This window comes from Topomyia yanbarensis, chromosome 2, assembly GCF_030247195.1.
Source record: "Topomyia yanbarensis strain Yona2022 chromosome 2, ASM3024719v1, whole genome shotgun sequence".
Taxonomy (NCBI): domain Eukaryota; kingdom Metazoa; phylum Arthropoda; class Insecta; order Diptera; family Culicidae; genus Topomyia; species Topomyia yanbarensis.
The window spans coordinates 314,595,967-314,619,763 of NC_080671.1; the positions used below are offsets into that span (position 1 = coordinate 314,595,967).

General features: G+C 40.4%; 1 protein-coding gene across 2 annotated transcripts in view; it reads left to right on the forward strand.

Moving 5' to 3' along the window:
• LOC131683627 (cardioacceleratory peptide receptor-like) overlaps positions 1-23,797 on the forward strand; it is a 307,350-nt gene that overhangs the window by 136,581 nt on the left and 146,972 nt on the right. For both annotated transcript variants that reach the window (XM_058965761.1, XM_058965762.1), the window contains 2 exons: positions 7,711-8,485; positions 22,150-22,236. In XM_058965761.1, the coding sequence (XP_058821744.1) occupies positions 8,348-8,485; positions 22,150-22,236 (225 nt within the window). In that variant the 5' untranslated portion in view covers positions 7,711-8,347. The remainder of the gene's footprint in view (positions 1-7,710; positions 8,486-22,149; positions 22,237-23,797) is intronic.

A 23,797-nucleotide genomic window follows, 5' to 3' on the forward strand; every position in this document is an offset into this window, starting at 1 on the left:
GGACTTGCGGAGAATCGGGTCGCTCTCGCTTCAAATTGCGTGGTAAAGGCGACGGCGGTCACATAATGGCACTCTGGTGCTGATCGGCTCTTCTAAAACTTCTAAAAACAAGCAATAAAAGAGAGGGACTAATTTGGGATATTCATCGTTTTTATGAAAACATAACTAAGGGACTAGGGGAGATCGCGATATGCCAGCATATCCCGAACTGGGACATTGGGTGATGTACCTCGGGCTCGATGGGAATCTTTTAACTGAGACATGGCGTCACAATACCCTGCGCATTCCAAGACAGCGTGCTCGATGTCGTGATAGCCTTCGTTACAAGCGCACAGACCACTCTCCCCAAGCCCAATACGCCGCAAATGCGCATCCAAGGTGTAGTGGTTGGACATAAGCTAGGACATTACACGAATGAAATCCCGACCCACATCCATCCCCCTGAGCCAAAGCTTTGTTGATACCTTTGGGATAATGGAATATAGCCATCGTCCAAGTTCACCATTGCTCCACGAGGTTTGCCAACTCTTGAGTGTCTTCAGACGACAAATACTTAAAAATTCGTTGAAGCAGATTGGTCTTTCGTGTATGTCACCGTCTAATGCGCCCACCTTTGCTAATGAGTCGGCCTTTTCATTGCCCGGGATAGAGCAATGAGAGGGGACCCAAACAAAGGTAATCTGATAAGATTTTTCAGATAACGTACACAGGACTTCTGTATCTTCACCAGGAAATATGGGAATTGTTTTTTGAGCTTCATCGCACGAAGAGCCTCGATAGAGCTGAGGCTATCCGAACTGATGAAGTAGTGATCTGTGGGTAAAGCGTCGATGATCTCAAGGGTGTACTGAATTGCAGTTAACTCTGCGACGTTAACTGAAGCAGGATCATTGAGCTTGAATGAAGCAGTGATTGTATTATTGAAGATACCGAAGCCAGCGGACCCATCGAGATTTGATCCATCAGTGAAGAACATTTTGTCGCAGTCGATTTCTCGGAATTTATTGTAAAATATATTGGGGATCACTTGCGGGCGTATATGGTCCGGGATTCCACGAATATCTTTCTTCGTGGATGTGTCGAAGAATACAGTAGAATCAGAAGTATCTAGGAGACGGACGCGGTTGGGATGATTCGAAGAAAGATTGATGCTCTGTGCCATGTAGTCGAAGTACAAGGACATAAATCGGGTTTGAGAATTAAGCTCGACGAGCCTCTCGAAGTTTTCAATCACCAACGGGTTCAGAATGTCGCATCGGATGAGCAACCGATATGAGAGTTCCCAAAATCGATTTTTAGCGGGAGAATGCTCGCCAGTACTTCGAGACTCATCGTATGGGTCGAGTGCACGCAACCCAAGGCAATATGGAAGCAACGATACTGTATTCTCTCCAATTTGATGAAGTGTATGTACGTAGCGGAGTGGAAACAGAAACATCTGTACTCCATTACCGACAATATCATTGTTTGGTATAACCTGATCAGGTCTCATGTGTGGGTACCCCACCATGTTCCAGTTATTGTCCGAATAAAATTGATCCTTTGTTGGCATTTCTGTTTCAGATACCTAATGTGACATCCCCAGGTACCTTTATAGTCGAACCAGACCACAGTGGTCCCAAAGAGCAAAAAAGGGGTTTTTTTTTAGATTGCGTCAAAAAGGTTGACTTTAGCAATATGGTGTCTTTGAGAAAGTTTCTTGGAGTAGAACTCCCCTTCTTTTTGTCTTATCAGATTAATGATTAATCCTCCTAATAGTGAGTTACGAAATATATTTTCTCCAATAATTCAGATAGACAAATACTTACTTCAGCAAAGTTGTAGAGAAACTCGTTACAAATATTTTACCCGAAGACTTCAACTCTCTATCTTTTAAGGTTTTTGAGATATGGGACATTATTTGCAAAAGGCCCCTTAAAAACTTGGGTCAAAAGTTACAGTTGTTCAAAAACTCAATGCATACGCCTGACACCGGAAACTGACAATTCCCTTGCGCCTACTTCATAACAATGGCGCAAGTGCAACCAAACGGCGAGTAATCAATTGCATTTGATGACGGGATGAGACAAACTTCAGCTCAAGTATTTCCATAGAGGGCCGCCTTGGGGAGATCTGATTTTTCCAGCATTTGTTGTGCTTTTCTTGCACTTTAATTTGTTTACAAAGTGGTTTGCCCGTTTTTGCCCGTTTAAAAGTTATCGGCATTGGAAAAAGAGCTATTTTCAATCAAAAAACGTAAATATCTCCACACATACTAGCGATAGCAAGTTTCCGTCTTCGGCAAAGTAATGCAGTTTAATAGTCCAAATAATGTTCTAGAACATTTATATAACGGAAAAAATCTAGAAGAAAACTTATGATGAAAAAACTGTTTTGAAGGGGCCTTTTACAAATAATGTCCCATATCTCAAAAACATTAAAAGATAGAGAGTTGAAGTCTTCGGGTAAAATATTTGTAACGAGTTTCTCTACAACTTTGCTGAAGTAAGTATTTGTCTATCTGAATTATTGGAGAAAATATATTTCGTAACTCACTATTAGGGGGATTAACCATTAATCTGATAAGACAGAAAGAAGGGGAGTTCTACTTCAAGAAACTTTCTCAAAAACACCATATTGCTAAAGTCAACCGTTTTGACGCAATCTAAAAAACCCCCTTTTTTGCTCTTTGGGACCACTGTGCAGACCCCGAGATATTGAAATGTTAAGACCTGATTGGTCGTTACACCCAATAATAGAAGCTGGAGTTGCGTCGGCTCACGCTTACTAAAAAGACAACCAACTCATTTTTCTCTGTGGATAACTCGTCACATAGCTGAAGAGTCCAAGCAGACAAATTGTCCAAAGTATCTTGCAATGGTCCTTGAAAATCGGCAGCATTGGACCCTGTAACAGAGACCACCCCGTCGTCTGCAAGTTGCCTTAGCGTACATGAACTGGCAAGACAATCGTCAATGTCATTCACGTAAAAATTGTAGAGTAGGGGATTTAGACATGAGCCCTGGGGAAGACACATGTAGCTAAATCGCAATGTTGTTAAATCGTCATGCCAAAAGTGCATGTGCTTTTCAGACAACAGGTTCAGCAAAAAGTTATTTAAAATCTGTATCTGAGAGTAAGCCATTTGCTTCAACCCAATTGTCAAGGCGAAACAAGATCATTTTCTCGAACAACTTCCGAATACAGGACAGCATTGCAATCGGTCGATACGAGTTGTGGTCGGAGGCTGGTTTTCTTGGTTTTTGGATGGCGATGACCTTCACTTGCCTCCAGCCATGAGGGACAATGTTACCCTCAATAAACTTGTTAAATAAGTTCAACAAGCGCCTTTTGCAGTGTCAGGCAGTAATTCTGTCTAACCCTGAGGCGTTATTGTTGCATGATGAGAGAGCAAGTGAGATCACCACCATCAAAAGCGTTGTTTCTTTCGCCGTATCGTGAGGAGACGCGGCGCGGTACGTTTTCTGTACCGGGACAGAGTCCGGACAGATCTTCTTGGTGAAAGCGAATATCCAGCGGTTTGAATATTCCATGTTGTCGTTGGTACCGTTTCGGTTACGCATATGTCGAGCCGTACCCCAAAGAGTGCCCATCGCTGTTTCTTTCGGTAACCCGTCGACGAACCAGCACCAATAACTATGTTTTATGGCTTTCATCAGACTCTTCATTTTCCTTTCTAACGACGCGCCATGGGTATTCGCGCTGGGTACTGGTTTAGTCTGAGCTTGAGCTTGATGAGCCGAAAACCTGTACTCTTCCTCCGGAGGAAGTTCTTGAGTGGATTCGATTTTAACGGATATCGCGGTCGCGTAACTCTTCCAAGTAATGTTCCGTATGAGGTCATACGAGACATTGATTGTTTCTGATGGTCTTGAGCCGTTAGCAATTGAAATTACGATAAGCAAATGATCGCTACTGTGGGGATCATGGATCACCTTCCATATGCAATCTAACTGTAGAGATGTCGAGCATAGCGATAAATCCAACGTGCTTGCGCGTGTTGGTTGTGTAGGAATCCACGTCAAGTCTCCCGTGTGTGAGATGGTCATGTTGAAATTGTTACAAAGATCTTGGATTAATGTTGATTTATTATCATCATGAAGAGACAGTCATATCGTACCGTGCGAGTTAGTTTCCTAGAACTAGCCGTGGTCCCGATAAGGATGCCGTGATACAGTTTGCACTATAGGGAGAAAATGAATCAGAATGCTTTTAAAATGATCAGTAACATTGAAAGCTGTGAAAACTAGGTCCACTGTGTCAGAAAATTTCATTGGGCCGTTACTTGACTGAGTGTCTGTTTGGAAAAAGGGGACACTTGGGGTTTTTGATGTCCCTGGAAGCGTTCCTTACGGGAGCGGTTAATTTTATCCCCGTGCTACTTATACGCAGGGCATGATTTAAGATCCTGCGGAGGGCCCCCGGAGTAGATACACTTTCCAGTTTCTCTACCGCAAGCGTCATCCTCATGCTCTCCCTCGCATTTGCCGCACCGTTTCTTATTGCCACAATAGGTGGCTGTGTGGCCCAGCTGCTTGCAATCGCTGCAGTCCATTACCCGCGGTACAAACAGACGAAAAGGAAGGCGAACCTTATCCAGCAGGACAGAGTTGGGCAGGGCAGACCCGGAGAAAGTCACCCGAAGCGAGTCTGACAGTAAATAAGTCGTCTGATTATTCTCAGTTTTATGCTGAATACAATTGCTTACATTCCAGAATCTTCACATGTTGAAGTGAGGGGTCCTTAAAGCAACCAACCCCGTACTTCAACACGTCTTTGCACTTCAAACCCGATTCAGCGACAACCCCATCGATCTCCACTACCCTACAAGGTACATATACCTTAAATTGCTCTGTAAAACGCTCGCAGCGAGCCATCTGGTTTGCCTGGTCGAGGTCATTCACTAAAATGCGTATCTTATTAGCTCTAACGTGTGTTATCTGAGCTACGGTCGGGTAGTTAGCAGTCAGCTCCCGTGAGATTTTTAAAATATTAAGTGATTTCGTGTTGGGCTGGAAATGGACCGCCCAGGGTCCATTTGAACTGGCTAGGTATGTTTTAATGCGAGGACGATTGGGGGAATCAGGGGAGGGAGTAATTTTGGGATTATCCGGTATATCCATGGGAATATCATTCCCATCAAATGCTACTTTGTCCTCAGCCATTCAGGCACGAAGATAGCACGTGGTGTAAACGAGAAATGAAACTTATATTCAGGGGAAAGGGATCTAAAAAGTGGTGCATTTACCGCACCGCACCGCGCGGTAATGCGGTAAATGCGGTAAAAATCATGTATTTTAAATATTGTGCTGAAAAATTATTCATTTGTTTTGTATAGCCATATATAATAAAATGTTATGCTTATTTACACGAAAATTAACTTTAACGGAATCCTAAGAATGTAACATTTATGAAAATATTCAACTTTGCAAGTTTTATTAAGGGGGTAAGGGTTTTAGCGTAAAAAAACACTTTTTCTCGATTTTTAAACTTTGCGTAAAATGAATTGATCAAAACCTTTGTGCTTTATAGTGTATCATTTCCATAACATGCTATAATTTTTCCATGCAAAAATATCGACAAACGACTCGGTGACGAAGCTTTCTGTAGAACGTCTCTGGAAAAACATGATTTGCGATGTTACCTGCCATTTAAAAACTACTTAACCGATTTCTTTCAAACTTTGTATACAGATTCTATGTAAAAGATACCTAACCCCTACGTTAAGATTTCGAGATAAATTTTCATTTAAGGCAAAAACTGTCCAAACTATACAAAATTTGGCATCTGGGCTAAATTTGACACTTGTCACAATATGAAAGGAGGCCTTGAGGGAGACTTTGAGAAACACAAAAAGAATCGCACTGCCCTACACTAACTTAGAAAGCTTTACTTTCAAAAAGTTAAAAAATACTCCTAACTGAAAAATATTATTTGTTAATTTGGTAGAAAATATTCCCAGTTGGACGAACAATAGATGCACGCGAAAAAAATTCCTCCAAATTCGTTTGGTTTGATGATGATAATAACATTCTTTGGATTGTTTTTAAGTCTTAGTATTAGTAGTTCATATTCTCCAAATTAATCGAAATTCACAGTTGAGAAAATGTCATCGAAAACAATTCATAATTCCACGATTGCCAAGAGGAATCGGGAGAAATGATGCATTTTGTCATTGGATTTGACAGTAAAATTCAAGTGTTTTTCAATGATTGAATTTTGCGTTTTATATATTTGAAAAGATTCGTTTGTAAATTTTTTCTTTGAAGTAAGAAAGAAATAGTTTTCAAAATATGTCGTGAAATAATGGTGCCAAATTATATTGGACAAAGCTTATAGATTTTATTTCTTAGTAACAGTATGTTTTATCATATTATAATGACCAAAATGTAAAAATCAAGTAGCGATAGGTCGAATACAGATTATACTCGGATTTCTTTTCAAATCATTGTCAAGTCTATGGAATTTAGAGCAATTAAGGTTGCACAGAGAATGCGCAAAATTCGCAAACGAAAAAAGCAGTTTTTTTTCCACACCGTATGTCAGATCTTCATAAAAATCAATCAGCGTATGTAGAATGCTGCTTGATTTTTATGAAGATCTGACATACGGTGTGGAAAAAAACTGCTTTTTTCGTTTGCGAATTTTGCGCATTCTCTGTGCAACCTTAAATGTTTATCATGTTTCTCTATTGTAGGGTAATAAGTAAAATTCGAAAGTTCTGACAGAGGGATTTTCCTAATAATGACATTGCTAAGCATTCGTTCAGAAAATAAATCTAGTTGCGTTCTTCTCAAATAGTAAAAGTCATAGTTTTAATTCACTTTTTAATGCAGACTGCAGACTATCAATTATTTTTTGAAGCGCGGTTGCGGTAATACCGCGCGGTAAAAGCTCATTTCCCGCACCGCATCCGCGGGAAAAAGTGTCTCACCGCACCGCTGTTCTTGCGGTGCGGGTGCGGTAAATACCGCGCGGTTGCGGTAATTACCGCAACCGCGACGAACCCTACAGGAGCTGTTTGCTTCGAGTTTGTGGCAGCGCTTTCTCGAGCTGTTATATTTGGCGGCCTCTCAATAGAATTTGTTTAACCTTTATACGGAATCTCATTTGCCAATAGTTTTTATGAGTAGTCACAAATTTGCCCACATGAGAACCGTCAGAGTCGCGCTCCCCTTGAGCCAAGAGTACGTAAAGATGTGACGTGGTGAGTGGCGTAACTCGCTGCAGTATTTCTACGCAAACGAGTGCTTAGAAAGGCATCTAAGGGATTTCGTCCTCATGATTTTCTACACACTTGCCGCACCGAGTCTTTTTGCTGCAATGGCCCAGAAATGCTTTGTATCTCCTTGTACATAATCTGGTTGTATCCTAGCATGCTATGAACGAATGAAACTGCAAACAATCGAGTCTTTTTTACGTTCATATAAATTTGGTTGTTCTAAAGAAGATAAAAATGAACAGGAAAAAGTGAAGAATCAGTTTTTAGATTCTTTTGGCTCTTTTGAATTGGTGTTATTTGGTATTTTGAATCGTTTGTGTAAGAATTATTATATACGTTCCGGATCTACTGAAAGTAATTTAATAGTTTTCTCGAATTGTTATCAGAAGACATAAGAAACCGTATGGTAATATTTTTATTGGTTAGAGTAGTAAAATATTAAATTCATCACAAACGTTAATGTAATTCTGTACGTGTTTTCTTTCCAGATTCTTCAGTTCACCAACATCGATTTGAAGGAAGCATCACGGGCAATGTGAGCAACAACGCATTGTCGCTATCAGCAAACCGTTATTTTACTGGAACTTGAATCGCACGGCAAAAGGAAGAACTTTCTTTAACCTGAAAATCACCCGCGCACACAAATAGAACTTGAGAAAGCCATCAAACGCGACTGGCGGAACACCACGCTCGGAAGAACATTTCCACCCGGCTGGCCCTGGCCAGTTCCGTAGCAGGATGATGGTCCAAGCTGTAATATTTTTACGACCGCATCAATTTTTCTTGCACTGTCGATGGTGTGGCTGCTGTTGTCACAGCTACTGTGGAGAAATCTGTTGCTACCAGCAGCTGGACCACAATCGATTGAGACCTTGGTTCTGGTTCTGTGCCAGTTTTTCCAACAAAGCTGATACCGATAGTGGTGGTGACGATGATGATGATGATGATGTTCCGCTCGTTACTACTGGTGAAGGTGATGAAAATGTTAAGATACCGAATGCCAATGCTTTTACTTCCTCCACCCGCGTATTGAGACATTCTACGTTTTTGACTGCGAGGCATGCAGCCCGTGGAAAGTGAATAACGTTACTTGAACTGTATGAAAGCATGCGAACATTATAAAATATGAATCTAGTGGAGGAAAGTTTGGTGATAGGCGACGCGAAGGTGCCTCCGGTGTCTGGAGGCAGGAGTGACGAACTGACAGGGACACAGGGAGCCGGTTTTGGTATTGAACAGCTAGAGCTGAACAACAGCGCACAGGTGAGTAATGGAATTTATTCTGTAGAGTATATACAAAATTGCGGAAATTAGGATAGAGTTTTATCGAAAAACTTACTAACTACATAAGAAAAGGTGTTAGAGTTGACGTTGTATACAACACTGATCATGCAGTATTGACGAGAGATGTTTGGTCAATTTCGAACGACTCTTTTGTTAGTCAAAGCTAAGTTGACCAACTCTGTCTAAAAATCCGTATACTATGCGAACCGCCTACCTGAGTGTGGTGAACGATTACGGTTCATTGCTGAAAGATGTCCGGATTTTTTTTTGGTAAGAGTTGCTCAGCATTGTTATAACAGAGGTGTTGGGGGTCTTGAGTTTTCATTGAATAATTAATAGGGAAGTTAGTTGTAAAATAAAGACGACAGCCTATTTATTTTTCATAAACTGATTAATATAATATCATATCATAAGGTACATGCTGGACATATTTTGAACATAATTGGAGTCGTTGATAGTATCACTTAATAACTGGTGTCTACAGTCGTGAATGAGATCAGACCAATCTCATTCGATTGGTAGATACTGTATACTATAATCGAAACTTTAAAGATTCTGCTCTGTGCTTCAGCGAAGGACAGCCTTTGTTCGTTTTACATATTCGCTCTCGTTCTGCTAGAGCCGGTAGTAAATCCAATACATGGTTCTCGCTGGAGCAGAATAATCGCTGTTAGTGAATACTTATTGTTACTAATACTACTTATTTACAAATGTGTGTTTTTCTTTCCTCCTTTATCTTTCCATTTTTATTACACGTGAATCAAAAATTTCCACCACTTCATATCAAGAAGGAAGTCCCTTTATTACTTTCCGAATAAATGCCCAATTAAATTAAATTAAATTACTGTACCCATTAAATTCCGGCAGACGTTGTCCTGCCTCTAATTATTCACTGAAAATACAACGAAAGCAAAAATAGCAATGCTTGTAAAACGTATGACGGAAAGTCCTAAATAATACGTTATGATCAACAATGCTTTTATTTGTACCTCTCTCTATATACAGTAACAATGCTGATAATTGACCAATATCTGCATAGGACCATGGGAAAATCGACGGTACTTCGAATTTATTCCGAAGCTTTTCAAGCTTGAACCCAGTAACACATTAATGACATTTTATTAAGTAATTCCATATAATGACAAACTATGCAAACGATCCTAAACTTAAAATATCCCAATTGCACAAATACGTGGATTAAGAAAATGTTAATATTTTGTGTTCCTGCTTAAGAAACTTTCACAGAAAATAACGCAAAAATCAAAGAAATCCGTAATGTCGTTCTTGAGTTATGCGATGACACGCTAAAACCATTTCATTTTTATATACAGAGATAAATGTCACTGAACTGAATGCTCAGTACCGTGACTCAGATAACACGTGGGTTTTTCGTGTCTATGTACCTGCAATGGTCGTGGGAATTGATGGTAAGGGTCCGAACCGGGAAGTGTGAAGACCTGTTGAAGCACGGAGTTGGATGCTTCAAGAACACCTCCCTTCAACAGGTTAAGATTTTGGATTGCAAACACTTGGATTCAGGAAAAAATCTAGAGGAATTACACTCTTTAGACTCGCTTCGGGTGACCTTTGGCGGAACTTTTCTTCCAAAGTGTCCTCTTTAAAAAAGTTCGTCTACCTGTTCACCTGTAGTTTGTGAAATCAGTTGAGTATTTGAAAACGACGAAACGCAGGAGTGTTCCAGGATAATTTACATGCAGATCGGTTTACTGAGCCGATTTATGAGTGAATTCAATCCGCCTTTATCATAAAACAATCCGAAAAATTTATTGAATATATGTTCCTACACCAATCGTTACATTTTTTCTGACGGTTGTAAATTTGTAAAAATACAAAAAAGCCGATATCCAAAAAATCGACCAACCTTCATTTGTGTTTGATTGTCACTCATTTCACGTAAATTTCTCTGCAAATCTTGAGCTGTATATTCATAAAATCAGTTGACGCTAGGTACTTGAAAACGACAGAAGGAGCATCTATTCAGGAGACCGTGTATCAAAACCAGTATACTGAAGAAACAATTTAAAGAGCTGAAACCTGGTAGGTGGATTGTAGATTAAGGTGCATATCATTAGATTCAAGTTTCCAGTCCTCGTGCCGTACCAATATTCCGGTTATGTTCCAGACATTTCCCACTCATTTTTTATACATGCGAGTGAAACGAGTGCTGTTACGATCTATTTCTTAGGAAACTTTCACGCATTCTTTATGACGGCAGCTAAAAAATCAATAACATCCGATTTTCAGTTATACATCGAATCAAAGATAAACTCAAGATTACTAGGTCCTATACCAACCATTAGCAAATGATGGTACAGTAACCGTGAACCGGAGAACTGAATAATAGTATGCTTTTGCTGCCCCCTCGTTAATAGGCGTCGATATTATTCAGAATGCGTCGAAAAAATGCTATGGTTACGAAGCAAATCAATGTAGTAAACAATTTTTTTTTATAAAAGAAACACGTTGTCTATATTGGCGTGTAAAATTATTATTATAGTCATACTGACTTCTAAAGGCCTCAAGAAAACCCTTAAAATGTATGCTTCTCAAATATTCAACCAAACTAGTACAATCGAAATCGGCATTAGTCACATCAATTAATTACCGAACTTTAAAAACCCCAAAGTTTGTTTATTTTCCAGACGAAAGCTTGCTTGTTATTTTCGAAATAACGCATAACAATATGAATGGGTATTTTGGTGTAAAAAGCAGAATTTTGGTAAACTTTCCGGTCCATTTTACCATGAGGCATCCTTAAATCCGGGACTGTTCCGCCTAATCCGGGACTGTTCCGCTTAATCCGGGACGCCTGGTCACTTTAACCTAGAGTGACACTAATCTAAAAACGAAATCGGCATTAGTCACATCAATTAATTACCGAACGTTAAAAACCTCAAAGTTTGTTTATTTTCCAAACGAAAGCTTGCTTGTTATTTTGGAAATAACGCATTGTCATAGATACGACGCAAATATCGACGTTGGTTCTATTTCGCAAAGCTTCGCTTCAATTTATTATTGAGCTGTCACACTGACGGTGAACCAAATTCATCGAGGGGTCGCATTTTGATGGTACATGGGAATCATCCGACCACTCTATCTTGAGTTTATCTTTGATCGAATGACGTTTGATGAACACATTTTTGTATTTCTATTCTTAGAAAGACCGCATCGCTTCTGCTCGCTCAGAACGCCTCCCACTACAGACTGCTGCTGAACACAACAGTTTAGACGCCGTTACCGAAGATTATCTGCACAGCAGTCGACTAGAATTTCACCCTTCTGACCCGATCGTGCTCTCTAACGATTTGAACCAACTAAATGAAGGTGCACTTTGTTTGTCGCTGCCATCGCCGGGACGCCCGTTATACAGCACTACGGAAGCCCCCAAGCGCTCCGACGCAGTCGCGCTACCAGCCAGCGACCCGCTTACCCGTCCCGGCCCTGCGTTTGGAGGTCGTGAGGGGGTCTTCCGAACTCCCTTCTCAGGCGAGTATTTTGCTTTACATGACAGTTCGCTTTCTGAAAACCTCTTGGTTCATAGCATGCCGTTGCGTACAACATCAGATTTCCTATCCGTCTACTACCAGAACGTTCGTGGAATGAGAACCAAAACGCAGGCTTTCTTGCTTGCGCTTACTTCCTGCGACTATGACATTATCATTCTCACCGAAACCTGGTTACGTGATGATATATTAAACACCGAGCTAACGACGAACTACACAATCACACCGATGCGATCGCAACTCTTCTACCTGTCATCTACGTCGCGGAGGTGGTGTTCTCATAGCGATAAAGAAGCATCTAACTGGGACTACATTAAAAATGCCTGGATGTGAATGTTTGGAGCAAGTTGTCGTACGCGTTTCATTGCCAGGTCGATCGTTATATATTTGTGGCATTTATCTAAGGCCGAACAGTGATCCTGACTTGTACAATGTTCACTCTTCTGCAGTCCAAAGCATCCTGGACAAATGTAATAGGCGCGACAATGTACTTGTTGTAGGTGATTATAATCTTCCTAATCTTCGGTGGATTTTTGATGACGATTATAAGTGCTACATTCCTGAAAATGCAACCACGGAACAAGAGACGGCCATCACAGAAACTTTGGTCGCTGGTGGCTTGTATGAAATCTGCTCTGTTAGCAACGTGAATGGACGAACCCTCGATTTAGCTTTCGTCAATGACACGGACGTGTTCGAACTGATTGAGCCTCCCACATCTATACTGAAGGTTGACCCTCACCATAAACCCTTCGTTTTAAGACTTGATGTGCGTTCTGATGACGGTGAAGCTTTTGATACAATTAACGACGACTTCAACTTTGACTTTACTCGATACAACTTCGATGAAGTCTCAATGGCCATTGATGCACTCAATTGGCGTGAGATGCTGGTTTGAAATGACTTAGATCAAGCAGTTGTGGCGTTCTATTATGCCATATATGAGATTCTTCGCCGTAATGTTCCTAAAAAACGTCTCAGCAGAAAAGTAGAATATAAATTTCCGTGGTGGAACGCTGAGCTTGGTCGCCTACACAACGTACTCCGGAAACACCGAAAGCAATATTTAGAACATAGGACTGACGACAATAAAACTATTCTTCGTCAAACTGAACTGCAATATGAAACAGCCCGGAACAGTGCATTCGGTGAATATCTGAACCAAGTTTAGCGCAGCCTTCGAAATAATCCTTCGACATTCTGGACATTTATAAACACCAGAAAGTGTTCCGTGGGTGTACCAGAAAATGTCTATCTTCGAGACACAATTTCACAGTCCGCTGCCGAGTCGGCGAACCTTTTTTCAGATCACTTCCGAGATGTATTTTCCAGCCCTCCTGTCTATCCATCGCAACAGTACCTTGAAACATTGCCAACGCATAATATCAACCTTCCTCTTCCTAACGTAAATGATTCTGATGTAGCGAGCGCTCTGTCCAGCGTTGATCCTTTGAAAGGGCCTGGTCCGGATTGCTTGCCTCCTGTGTTTATAAAGCATTGTGCCCGAGCACTTTCTGCACCAATAAGTATTATTTTTCAGCGTTCAATCTCGGAAAATATTTTCCCAATGGCATGGAAAGAAGCTGCTATAGTTCCTATTCATAAGGCTGGAGATAGGCACAATGTTGAAAACTACAGAGGAATCTCGCTGCTGAACTGTCTAGCTAAAGTTCTGGAAAAGTTTGTGTACAATGCGATGTACGCTGCTTCTTCCAACATAATCGACGAACGACAACACGGATTTATGAAAAAACGCTCCGCCACGTACACGAGCCTTCTAGTTTCAGCTGTAGAGAAGCGTCAACAAGTGGACGCTATATATTTTGATTTCGCAAAAGCATTCGACAAGGTGCCCCACCACATTGCTGTTTTGAAGCTGGAGCGACTAGGCTTTCCTGAGTGGGTTACCAGATGGCTGCATTCTTACCTCTCACAACGTTCTGTCTTCGTTAGAATTGGCACTACATGCTCAAGCGCATTCGTAACGCCAACCGGTGTGCCTCAAGGAAGTCACCTAGGGCCACTGATCTTTCTCTTATTCATGAACGACCTCTGTACCCGCATCAACTCTGAAAAACTGCTCTATGCTGATGATCTGGAAATCTTTCGTTCAATTGCTTCAGCACTCGATTCTGCTGTGCTCCAATACGATATAGCCAATATAGAGGAATGGTGTTTGCTGAACGGTATGCAGATCAACATTGATAAATGTAAGATGATAAGTTTCGGACACTCGGCAAATATAAGGCGTTGCGAATATACTCTTCAAGCCTTTGTCATCGAGCGGGTGGATTCTATCCGTGACCTGGGAGTGTTATTCGACAGAAAACTACGTTTCGCCGACCACATCACTGCAACAACGGCGAAGGCTTTTGCAACATTGGGTTTTCTAAAACGTAACGCTGTCGATTTTGTGGATTTCTACGCACTGAAATCTTTATACTGCGCACTGGTCCGGAGCACTTTGGAGTATGCTGTACAAGTATGGGCGCCATACAACGCCGTTCAAAGTAGCCGACTGGAGCGCGTTCAGAGAAGTTTTGTACGATTTTCTATCAGAAAGTTGCCTTGGAACGACCCTATCCGTCTTCCGCTGTATAATAATAGATGCATGTTGCTAGATTTGCCAACGCTGGAGTCTCGCCGCACGTTCTTGCAAAGAATGTTCATTTTTGATATGTTGTCGAACAATATTGACTGTCCCGACATTTTCTCAAGGATTCATTTATTTGTTCTCCCTCGTGATATAAGGAATCGTCCGCTTCTGTGGATTCCCAGGCACCGCACAGCATATTGCCAGAACAATCCGCTAGACAGATGTTGTAGCAGATTCAACGAAACTGTTTTAGTTTATGACTTCCATACCACTAAATTTAATTATAAGTTAGCAATCAGAAATTTTTAACATTGACACTAGCAATAGAATTAAGTGTAATCTGTACGATATATATATATATATATATATATATATATATATATATATATATATATATATATATATATATATATATATATATATATATATATATATATATATATATATATATATATATATATATATATATATATATATATATATATATATATATATATATATATATATATATATATATATATATATATATATATATATATATATATATATATATATATATATATATATATATATATATATATATATATATATATATATATACCGAAGATGTAATAATAATAATAATTGCCTTCGTATTCTTTATGAATTCATTCTGCGCCGGCCCGTGCATAAATAAACTCTCACGAAAAGACCCAGCTAATGGTAAAATGGACGTCGTAAATGTCAAAAGAAACTCAAAGTTCCCGTTTAAAAATAAATACATTGAGCTCAGTCAGACCATATCTAAACTTCTTTCGGATCAAAAATAATCCGCTAAGTGTTTTGTTATGATTTTGAAAGAACTGACGCAGATACATTCAACATTGAAAAATATCCCGAAAGTTCGCCCAGTTAAGCTCAGAATTGTGATATTCTGTCTAAAGCAAGAAAATGACGATATTTTCGACAAGGTTCATATGGAGGACTACTGCGTCTACATATCCGGCGATCCCACCGTTGAGATCAACGGTGGGATCGCCGATTCCAGTTTGTCCTTCGTGGATCTGCTGAAGCACCAATTTTTTTCAGTTCGACTATCAAACAATTTAGTGTGTACCTGGAAATGGAAGATTATCCTGACCTATTACATGATTTATACTCACTTATTTTGAAAAGCATATCATGATTTCAGCGCCTCCCTGCAGCGGGCACCCTTGGTGGCAGTAAACCTGGCCAACCGCACTCTACGGGCCTTCTTTCAGATTCATACAAGCGGAAGAGGGAAGAAATCTTCGGTGAAAAAAGCTTATTTAGTAAATTTCCGTACTACAATGCAACGTTTGCGAATTATTTTCGATGCCATATATTGAAAATTGTACCAACAACAGTGAATCCCCGAAGGCACCTCGAAAGAATGTAGAGGACAGCATAACTCAAAATCTATTGGACCAATCATATTGATATTTGGCAGAGTTCTTCTTCCCGTGATTCCGCAGGTATACAGGAATCTGTAGCACTGGTGAAGGCATCTGCAGCTGACGTCCAATCATTGCCAGAAGACCCAACTCTTGATCGACAGCTACTACGCGATTTGATCTTCAATATGGACAAAGCTGTTGCGCGATATCGCGATACGGACACAATGTCGGATGCCGAAACTGCTATTCTTTAAAGTTGGCCTGTGCACTTCACGTCATGAACGGTAACGTTCTCCCAATGCACCTGGAATTTGAGCAGAACCTAGAAGATCTGCGGCTAATAGTATACTGTGCAGGCAACCGTTGGATGTTCAGGATACCGACTTACACCTAGAGGTGACCTGCCCTAATATCACCGGGAAAGGTGAGCACCTCCATTGCAGTGGAGATTGGACGGTCGGATCTCGAACAAACATTCTGCTTTTGGAACGCACAGGATGGCAAAGGAGCGGCGAAATTATGTTCTCATTTAGCTGCGATCATTGCTGCTACTGAGCTTCACACACTAGGAGGTCATCAGCTCACGGAGAAACACGACACACTAGTAAAGAAATTGAGTGTCTTATCAACAAGGTAAGGTGCTAAACTGACTCTGTGAAGCAACGATAACAAAATCAGATGTTCAGTGATAACGAGCGAGCGTTCTATGACGAGTAGACCGATTTCAGCAAAAGTCTACCTGATATCGGCGATTTCTAGCTTTCGGACCTGAATTCGGAGACCCCGTACAGCATCGCGAGGGGCAACCGTGGCAACCAAGGAGAAATGGACAAGCGAAGAAATTAACGAGATTTCAGTCGTCACCGTCGACACCAATGATGTGGGCAGAATAGCATCCTAACAGAGGAACAAATGGGATGCGAGATAATCTAACCAACAAAACTATAGTATGGTCTAGATCAAGGCGATTCCTACAGCTCGCTTTGGTTTTGTTTAGCAATGAACCCGTATATGGGACACTCAATCGAAACGGGCATGGCCAACAGATAAAGTATGGATAAAGCTCACCGGAAGAGGTGACCCATGCATTCTACATGGACGATCTCAAGATCTTTGCTGACTCGACGGAATGACTGGGTGTAGTCATCGAACTAGTCGAAAAGATTAGTGGCGACATCAAGCTTGAAGTTCGAGATAAGGTTTTGAGTCTAGTGAACTCTGAAGTCTTTCCAGAACGTAGGAAATAAGTCACAGCAATCAACACGTTTGCTGTCCCCGTGATGACCTACAGTTTCGGCGTCATCAAATGGTGCTGAACTGATCTGAAAAAGCTTGAGAGAAAATTGAGGCTGGTGTTTAGACAAGCAGGAATGTGCAAATCTCAGTCGGCGCTGGAGAGATTCACAGTACCGTGGGATGAAGGAAGACAAGGAATAATCGATATCCAGGTACTATGCGTGGTGCGGGTGCGACGAATTTGAGAATACTTTGTGGAAAGTGCAAAACGACATGAAGTATATCATGCAGTTTATGCTGCGGACCGCGACTATAGGCGCAAGCCAGCTACTATCTTAACTGTAATCTGCAGACTGTGTAGAGTGGAGGATGAAATCCGTTCACGGTTCAGTTGGAACAGCCGTATGTCGACAAAGCTGCTTCGAACCTATTGCTTTTGTGAGGTTAACTCTTTTTAGCGTTTGAGGTCGACATGATAGCCATCCAGGACAGGGTAATGCTAACGAGTAATTGCAAAAGCTATATTTGGCACCAAGACGTAGAGGATATGTGCCGAATATGTCATTCGCCGCACCGCAGCCTACACCGAACGCCACAACAGCGTTACTAAGATTTTGCATTAGCAATTGGCACTGCAACGTCCTCTTTTGGGGGAGACCTGTCTGGAAAATGCTTTTTCAAGCTGTACTTGGATCGCACTGCATCATCGGACCAATTTCTATAGCCCAACCGCCCAGATATACTGGTCAATGACAAGTCGCCATAATCGACGTCACCGTTCCACTGGACCACAAATTGGTAGATACCCACAGTAGAAATATTGCCAGATAGCGCCCACTGGCCGTAGAGTTGAGAGAAATGTGGAGGTTGCATGGGGTTGCGAGAAATGCTTCTGTCGTGCTTTTGACGACTGGAGTCGTTCCGAGAATGCTACCGGGTGCGCTGAAGGAGCAGGCTGCTATCCAAAAGTTGGTGGTACTCAGCACCTGCGACACAGTCTGTACTAAATGGACCGTCCGCAAGTCCACCGGAAACCTCCCCGCAAGCAGTTAACAACGTCGACCGCGAAATTGCCTCAGTTACTGATAGCGGTAAGAAGCCCAATCGCTACCAACCAGGAACTGTCGCCCTGTGAAAAATTTGCTACCATCAGTAGTCAATGGAGCTACAAATCCACAAGCTGCGCTTCCAGCATTTGGTCCATAAGTATGCACAGAATTTCAAAATCAATCTACGCTTCCAGAGCTCAGCCGTAATGGCCTTCCAAGAAGCCAGCGCCTACCTGGTTGGTTTATTCAAGGATTCAAGTCTATCCACGCCAAGCCACATGGTTTTTTCGGCATAAATGAGAAAAATTATTCACGCGAAAACGGTAAAGCGTACCGTAATGATGCATTCTACAATGTTTTATGGTGATCCAAGGCCTTTATTTTGATGAAATAGTTATAGTGATTAATCCCCCTTGAAGTCAGATATTTGCTATAGTTCTTTTGTCAAAGTATGAAAAATAAGATGAAATCTTCAGAAATGTTAAAGAACTTGTTTTTGCGAACATCTTCACTGAAGACCAAAAATCTCTATTTATAGTACACTCGCAGTCATTGACTCCTAAAAACTTTTTCTCGTCATAACATCTTAAATATCGTAGATAAAGCTTCAGCATGTTTCAAAAAGTTGTTCGTCTTACCAAGTTGCATATCTTTCCAGAAGAGACTATCGGTCTATTTCATGTGACTTAAAAGTTATTGGGTAATTTTTGGTAAAATTAGCAAAAGTTTTAGAAGTAATAACTTTTGAACGGCCAATACCGGGCAGCAAGCTCTAGTTGCAATTAGAAACGCTACGACAACATTATAAAGGGTGTGCCACATTAAATTGCATTACGGATAAATACTGTAGAAAATTACCTAGTGGACCAACCCTTTTCAAACTTTCAGACATTAAAATATAATCTATAAAGAAGCTTTTGGCATATTGATTTCATTCAATTTCAATACCATAACCGTACGCTCACACCTTACGCTTAACTCTACTCTATGGGTACTGTACAACATCTGGCTACATCTCCTTCTGTAAGGAAACCTACTTTTTCTTCATGCCTCCCTCAGATTTGACCTTGGGATGCTGCCGTAGTGCCTGCTTCAAATTGCCCAGTAATTTTTGATGGGCCTTAGTTCCGGTGCGTTGGGGGGAGGGAGTTTATATCCTTGGATACGAAAGCGACCCCGTTGGCTTCGTACTACTCGAGGATAACATTTGAATAGTAGCACGAAGCTAAGTCCGACCAGAAGATCATAGGGCCATTGTATTGCTTCAACAAAGGAAACAGATGCTTCTGTATACACTCGTTGATATAGATTTCTTCGTTCACAGTCCCGGTAGTCACGGCGCACTTCGTTTACCACACAAGCAGATCGCTTGTAAATTGTGTATTTATTGGCAAACTTTGATAATTTCTGCTGTCTTACTTCATCTGGACATCAAACTTGTGCTGGGCAGTGAAGTACAGTAGCCCCGGAAGCTACCGGCAGTTCACCTTGATGTAAGTCTCATCATCCATGATGAAACAATGTGGCTTCGTCTGCATCTGGATGTACAGTTGCTGGGCCCGTGACTTCCCACCGTATTTTGCCGTTCGTCGCGATTTTGAGCCTTGTGCACTTTGTACATATGCAGTTCTTCCCGGTCGTTGGCTTAAAGACTTAACAGATCCAACTTTTTGGCCACATCCTTGACAGAAGCATTTGGATTTCGCTTAAACGCTTTTACTACACGCTTGTGATCCTGGTCACTAATTGAACATCCATTCTGACCGAATTTCTTCTTCCACTCGATGTTCAGAGCTTGGTAGTGACACGACTCACCGTTCACTACACGATTCCGAGTTGTTTTGAAGTTGCCAGAAGAATCAAGCTGTTGCGAAAGTGAGACGGACAAACCCACTGAACATTGCGTATGCACACTACACGGAGAACTTCATCGATGGCATGTTTTTTCTGCCTGTCTCTCGTTTTCTGCTGTGGAATGTATTTGGCCTGTTCACTCATTGAGTGCTTAATGGAGGTGCATTGTAGGGTGTGCATGAGAATCATAGCGAAGTATGAGCGACGGGATTGAGCTATGAGCTTGCATGTTTCCTATTTCCGTCTCTTTTGTTCTGTTGTGATTTTTATGCATTCTCTGGAGTGTACCTCTGGTGAGTTTTCGGCGAGTGTGTGGACCAAATATGTCCAATAAATACGGTTAGCAGCGCGGCGGACGAGGGGTGGATAGAAAAACTGGTATATTTTTCAATAAACATATTCTAATTTATAAACCAATTATATTAGATTCAATTAAAAATAATAATTACGTGTCGATTTCTTACCAACGATTACTTCAGAACACATGGAAATAACTTTTTTCTGTAAACCGCGGCCGGTCCCTAGAACGTTACACTTACTTTTCTACCTAGAGCACCCACCCTACCGTACAGTAGGGTGGGTGCTCCTATAGTTGAGGTGTACTTGAAATTTGGTCAAATAACTATTGAAAAAAATAATTTTCTTCGAATTTTGAGTTCCCTTGCACCTATAGTTGATCTAATGTACCTATTGTTGCAAATCCCATAAGAAATCAACGGGATTTGCAACAATAGAAATAGAAATTAGCGATTGCACCAGTATTGGTACATGTGTTCCTATAGTAGTACAAGCGGTTTAGAATACATAAATTGATTATTGAACCATCTTCATATTTTTCCTATGAAGAAGGGATTGAAAGGTTTCGTTTAATGTATTAACATTGTCCATATGTCTATTCATCGATTTTTTAACTAAAGTTTTCCTTAAGTATGCGACTATTGGTACATCCACCCTACTGGGATACAAACCTACCTCACGCGTTTGATCGCAATTTTCGCAGCTAAAAATGCAAACAAAACAAATGAATAATATATCATTTTTTGTATTTGATTGCGAAAGCAGCTGTGTAGTTGTAAGTACGGACTTTATTGAAACAATGGTACATTAATTGACTTGAGCAAAAAAAGAAGCGAGAAAATCACTGTTTTTACTTTTTACACAAAAATTACTAAAACTAAAACTATTACTAAATGATTCTAAAAGTTGAAAGAATGGTCTAATAACGGAATAAAATGGAATTGTGTTTTTTTTAAAGTGCAATTATTTAGAAGAGTGAAAATCGAAAAATCGGGTACTAGAAAATAACACGAAATACGGCGGAATTCAAATAAAAAAAATATTTCAGGCCAGTAATACACTGGTAATACGCAGCGCTACTGTTACAGCTGTTACTGCACGCTGATTTTACTTGCAAGCTATTATCTTTAAAAACTATAAAAAATAAAAAAAATAAAAAATAAAGAAGTTAAATTCAGCGTAAATGAGAACGATTTTTTTTTCAAAGTTGTATTGAATAAATGATTTAAAACGATTACATAATACTTATTTTTACTTAAGTAGTAAAACAACCAGTATTTAAACTGGTATTGTCACGAGTCACATTTACACTGACAGAACAAAACACTAACGGCAACCGTACACTGTGGTACAAATGTACCCCACGCTAACTTTGACTCCTAATTACACGAAGGCCAACAGCACACTGGCTCTACCACCTTTTCCTACTCATACTATGCACTCAAAATTGAATTATGGTTAGAGTCCCAGGTCGGTAAATGCCGAATTCTCGTCTTCACGCGGCTCCAAAGATGGCGTGGGGTACATTTGTACCCCAGTGCAACGTTCTAGGGTTATACATGCGCTCAATCATAATCTCCAAATCTTTTATACAACAATTTGGCTTGCATGTGATGTTTGTAATGTACATCTTAAAAAGTGTCTAACAATGTCTGTTTTATTAACAAAAAACTATTTATCATATTTTCAGCTACTGACAACTCAGGCTGGCGTTATGAAGGCAAACGATACGACTAACGGTACCGAACAAGTGATTGATAGCTTCTACTTTTACGAGGTAAGTCTTGACTGAGAGCATATTTCACGACGTTCATGCTCTGAATTGATTGCGTCCTCAACGTGACACTGTGCATTTGTTTATTACATCAACCGTAGGATCTGATTTTCAGGTGATGCATTGTCCGTTGTTCTCATGCGTCTTGTTTAAAATGATAAACAAACATAAAGTCGTGTAATCAGAGAAATCCCCCTAACCATACCCCATAGTTGTTATGGTTAAGATTGGAACATCTAACATCTCGAAACAGTTTCCATCACAGTATAATCGTTCCATTCAGAACACTATACCACCCATACGATGCATGATATGCTCGGAGGAGCTACGCGAAATTGTACTCCAACATTTGAGTAGCTTGCTGTCGGCAGACACAAGTGTACTTCAGGAAAATAATCTATTTGACCCCTCACGAGAGAATTTGCGGTAATAATTCAAGTGTAGTTGCGCGGATAAAAATGATAAAAAAGTAATTTCATGCATAAAGTGTGGTAAATGCATTTTATGAATAAAGGGTGAGTATTTTATCTCCCTACCCTAGCCTGGATGCATTATCAAAGACTAGTGGGTGGCTCTGAACCAAGAGGATAATGGATTTTTCATTGAAATTTGTCATTGCCTTTTCAAGTATAAGTTAATTGGATGTGACGCAAAGCGATTGAAGCTGCATCGTGGTAACCGATGGTCCCAGATGGTTTAATTAATTTTTGACAACCACTATTGTTGGTACATAAATGTATTAATTGAATGGCACTCTAACTGATATTGGTACGTGTGTTGTTCGTAATGGTAACGGAAACTTTTATGTTTCTTTTGTAAATAAAAATGTATAATATGAACCATTACCCTATTTGAACGATACTTGAATTTCAAATTAATAATCGAACAGGAGTTTTAATTTTAAATTTGTTATTACGGCATCGCGTATTTGCTTCATGCTGCTGCAGCTTTAATAATCTTGGATTATTGCCTTTCCTTTATATAATCTCCTGGACTACTCTCATATTGATTGATTCTGGACGCATGCTGCTATTAGCTTGAACTATAAACAGTCATCAAATAAAAATCTATCGATATGACCAAATGTACAAGAAATATCTTCCGCATTATAAAGCATTTTGGGTTTGATTTTAGTACAATCTACTAATTCTATGGTTTAAGCTTGTGTTTGTGCTGCCACGTTTAGTTCCAATTTCACTGTTAAACAATGAATTGCTTGTGATGATTGTATAAATCCTGTTAATCTCGAGCGCAGTCCTGGCCCAAGTGCATATCGCTGAAGGAAATGGAAGGGATGTTAGGATGACACTTGTTCGTGTTATATGCCGTATATACTACTGTTCACTAGAGTGCGCCGAAAAACATGAAAATCAAAAAATTCAAGATGCTCAATCTGTTTTGGGCGTGGATCCATAAAATAATTCTGGCGCCAAGATTTGGTGGGTAAGGCCGAGGGGGCTCACCAATCTCTCAAAAAGTAATGCGGAAATTGCTTCGTATAACCATATCGCTGGGAAGGGAAAAAGTTGGACTATTTTTTGTAAACTGATTATTGGAGCGGCCA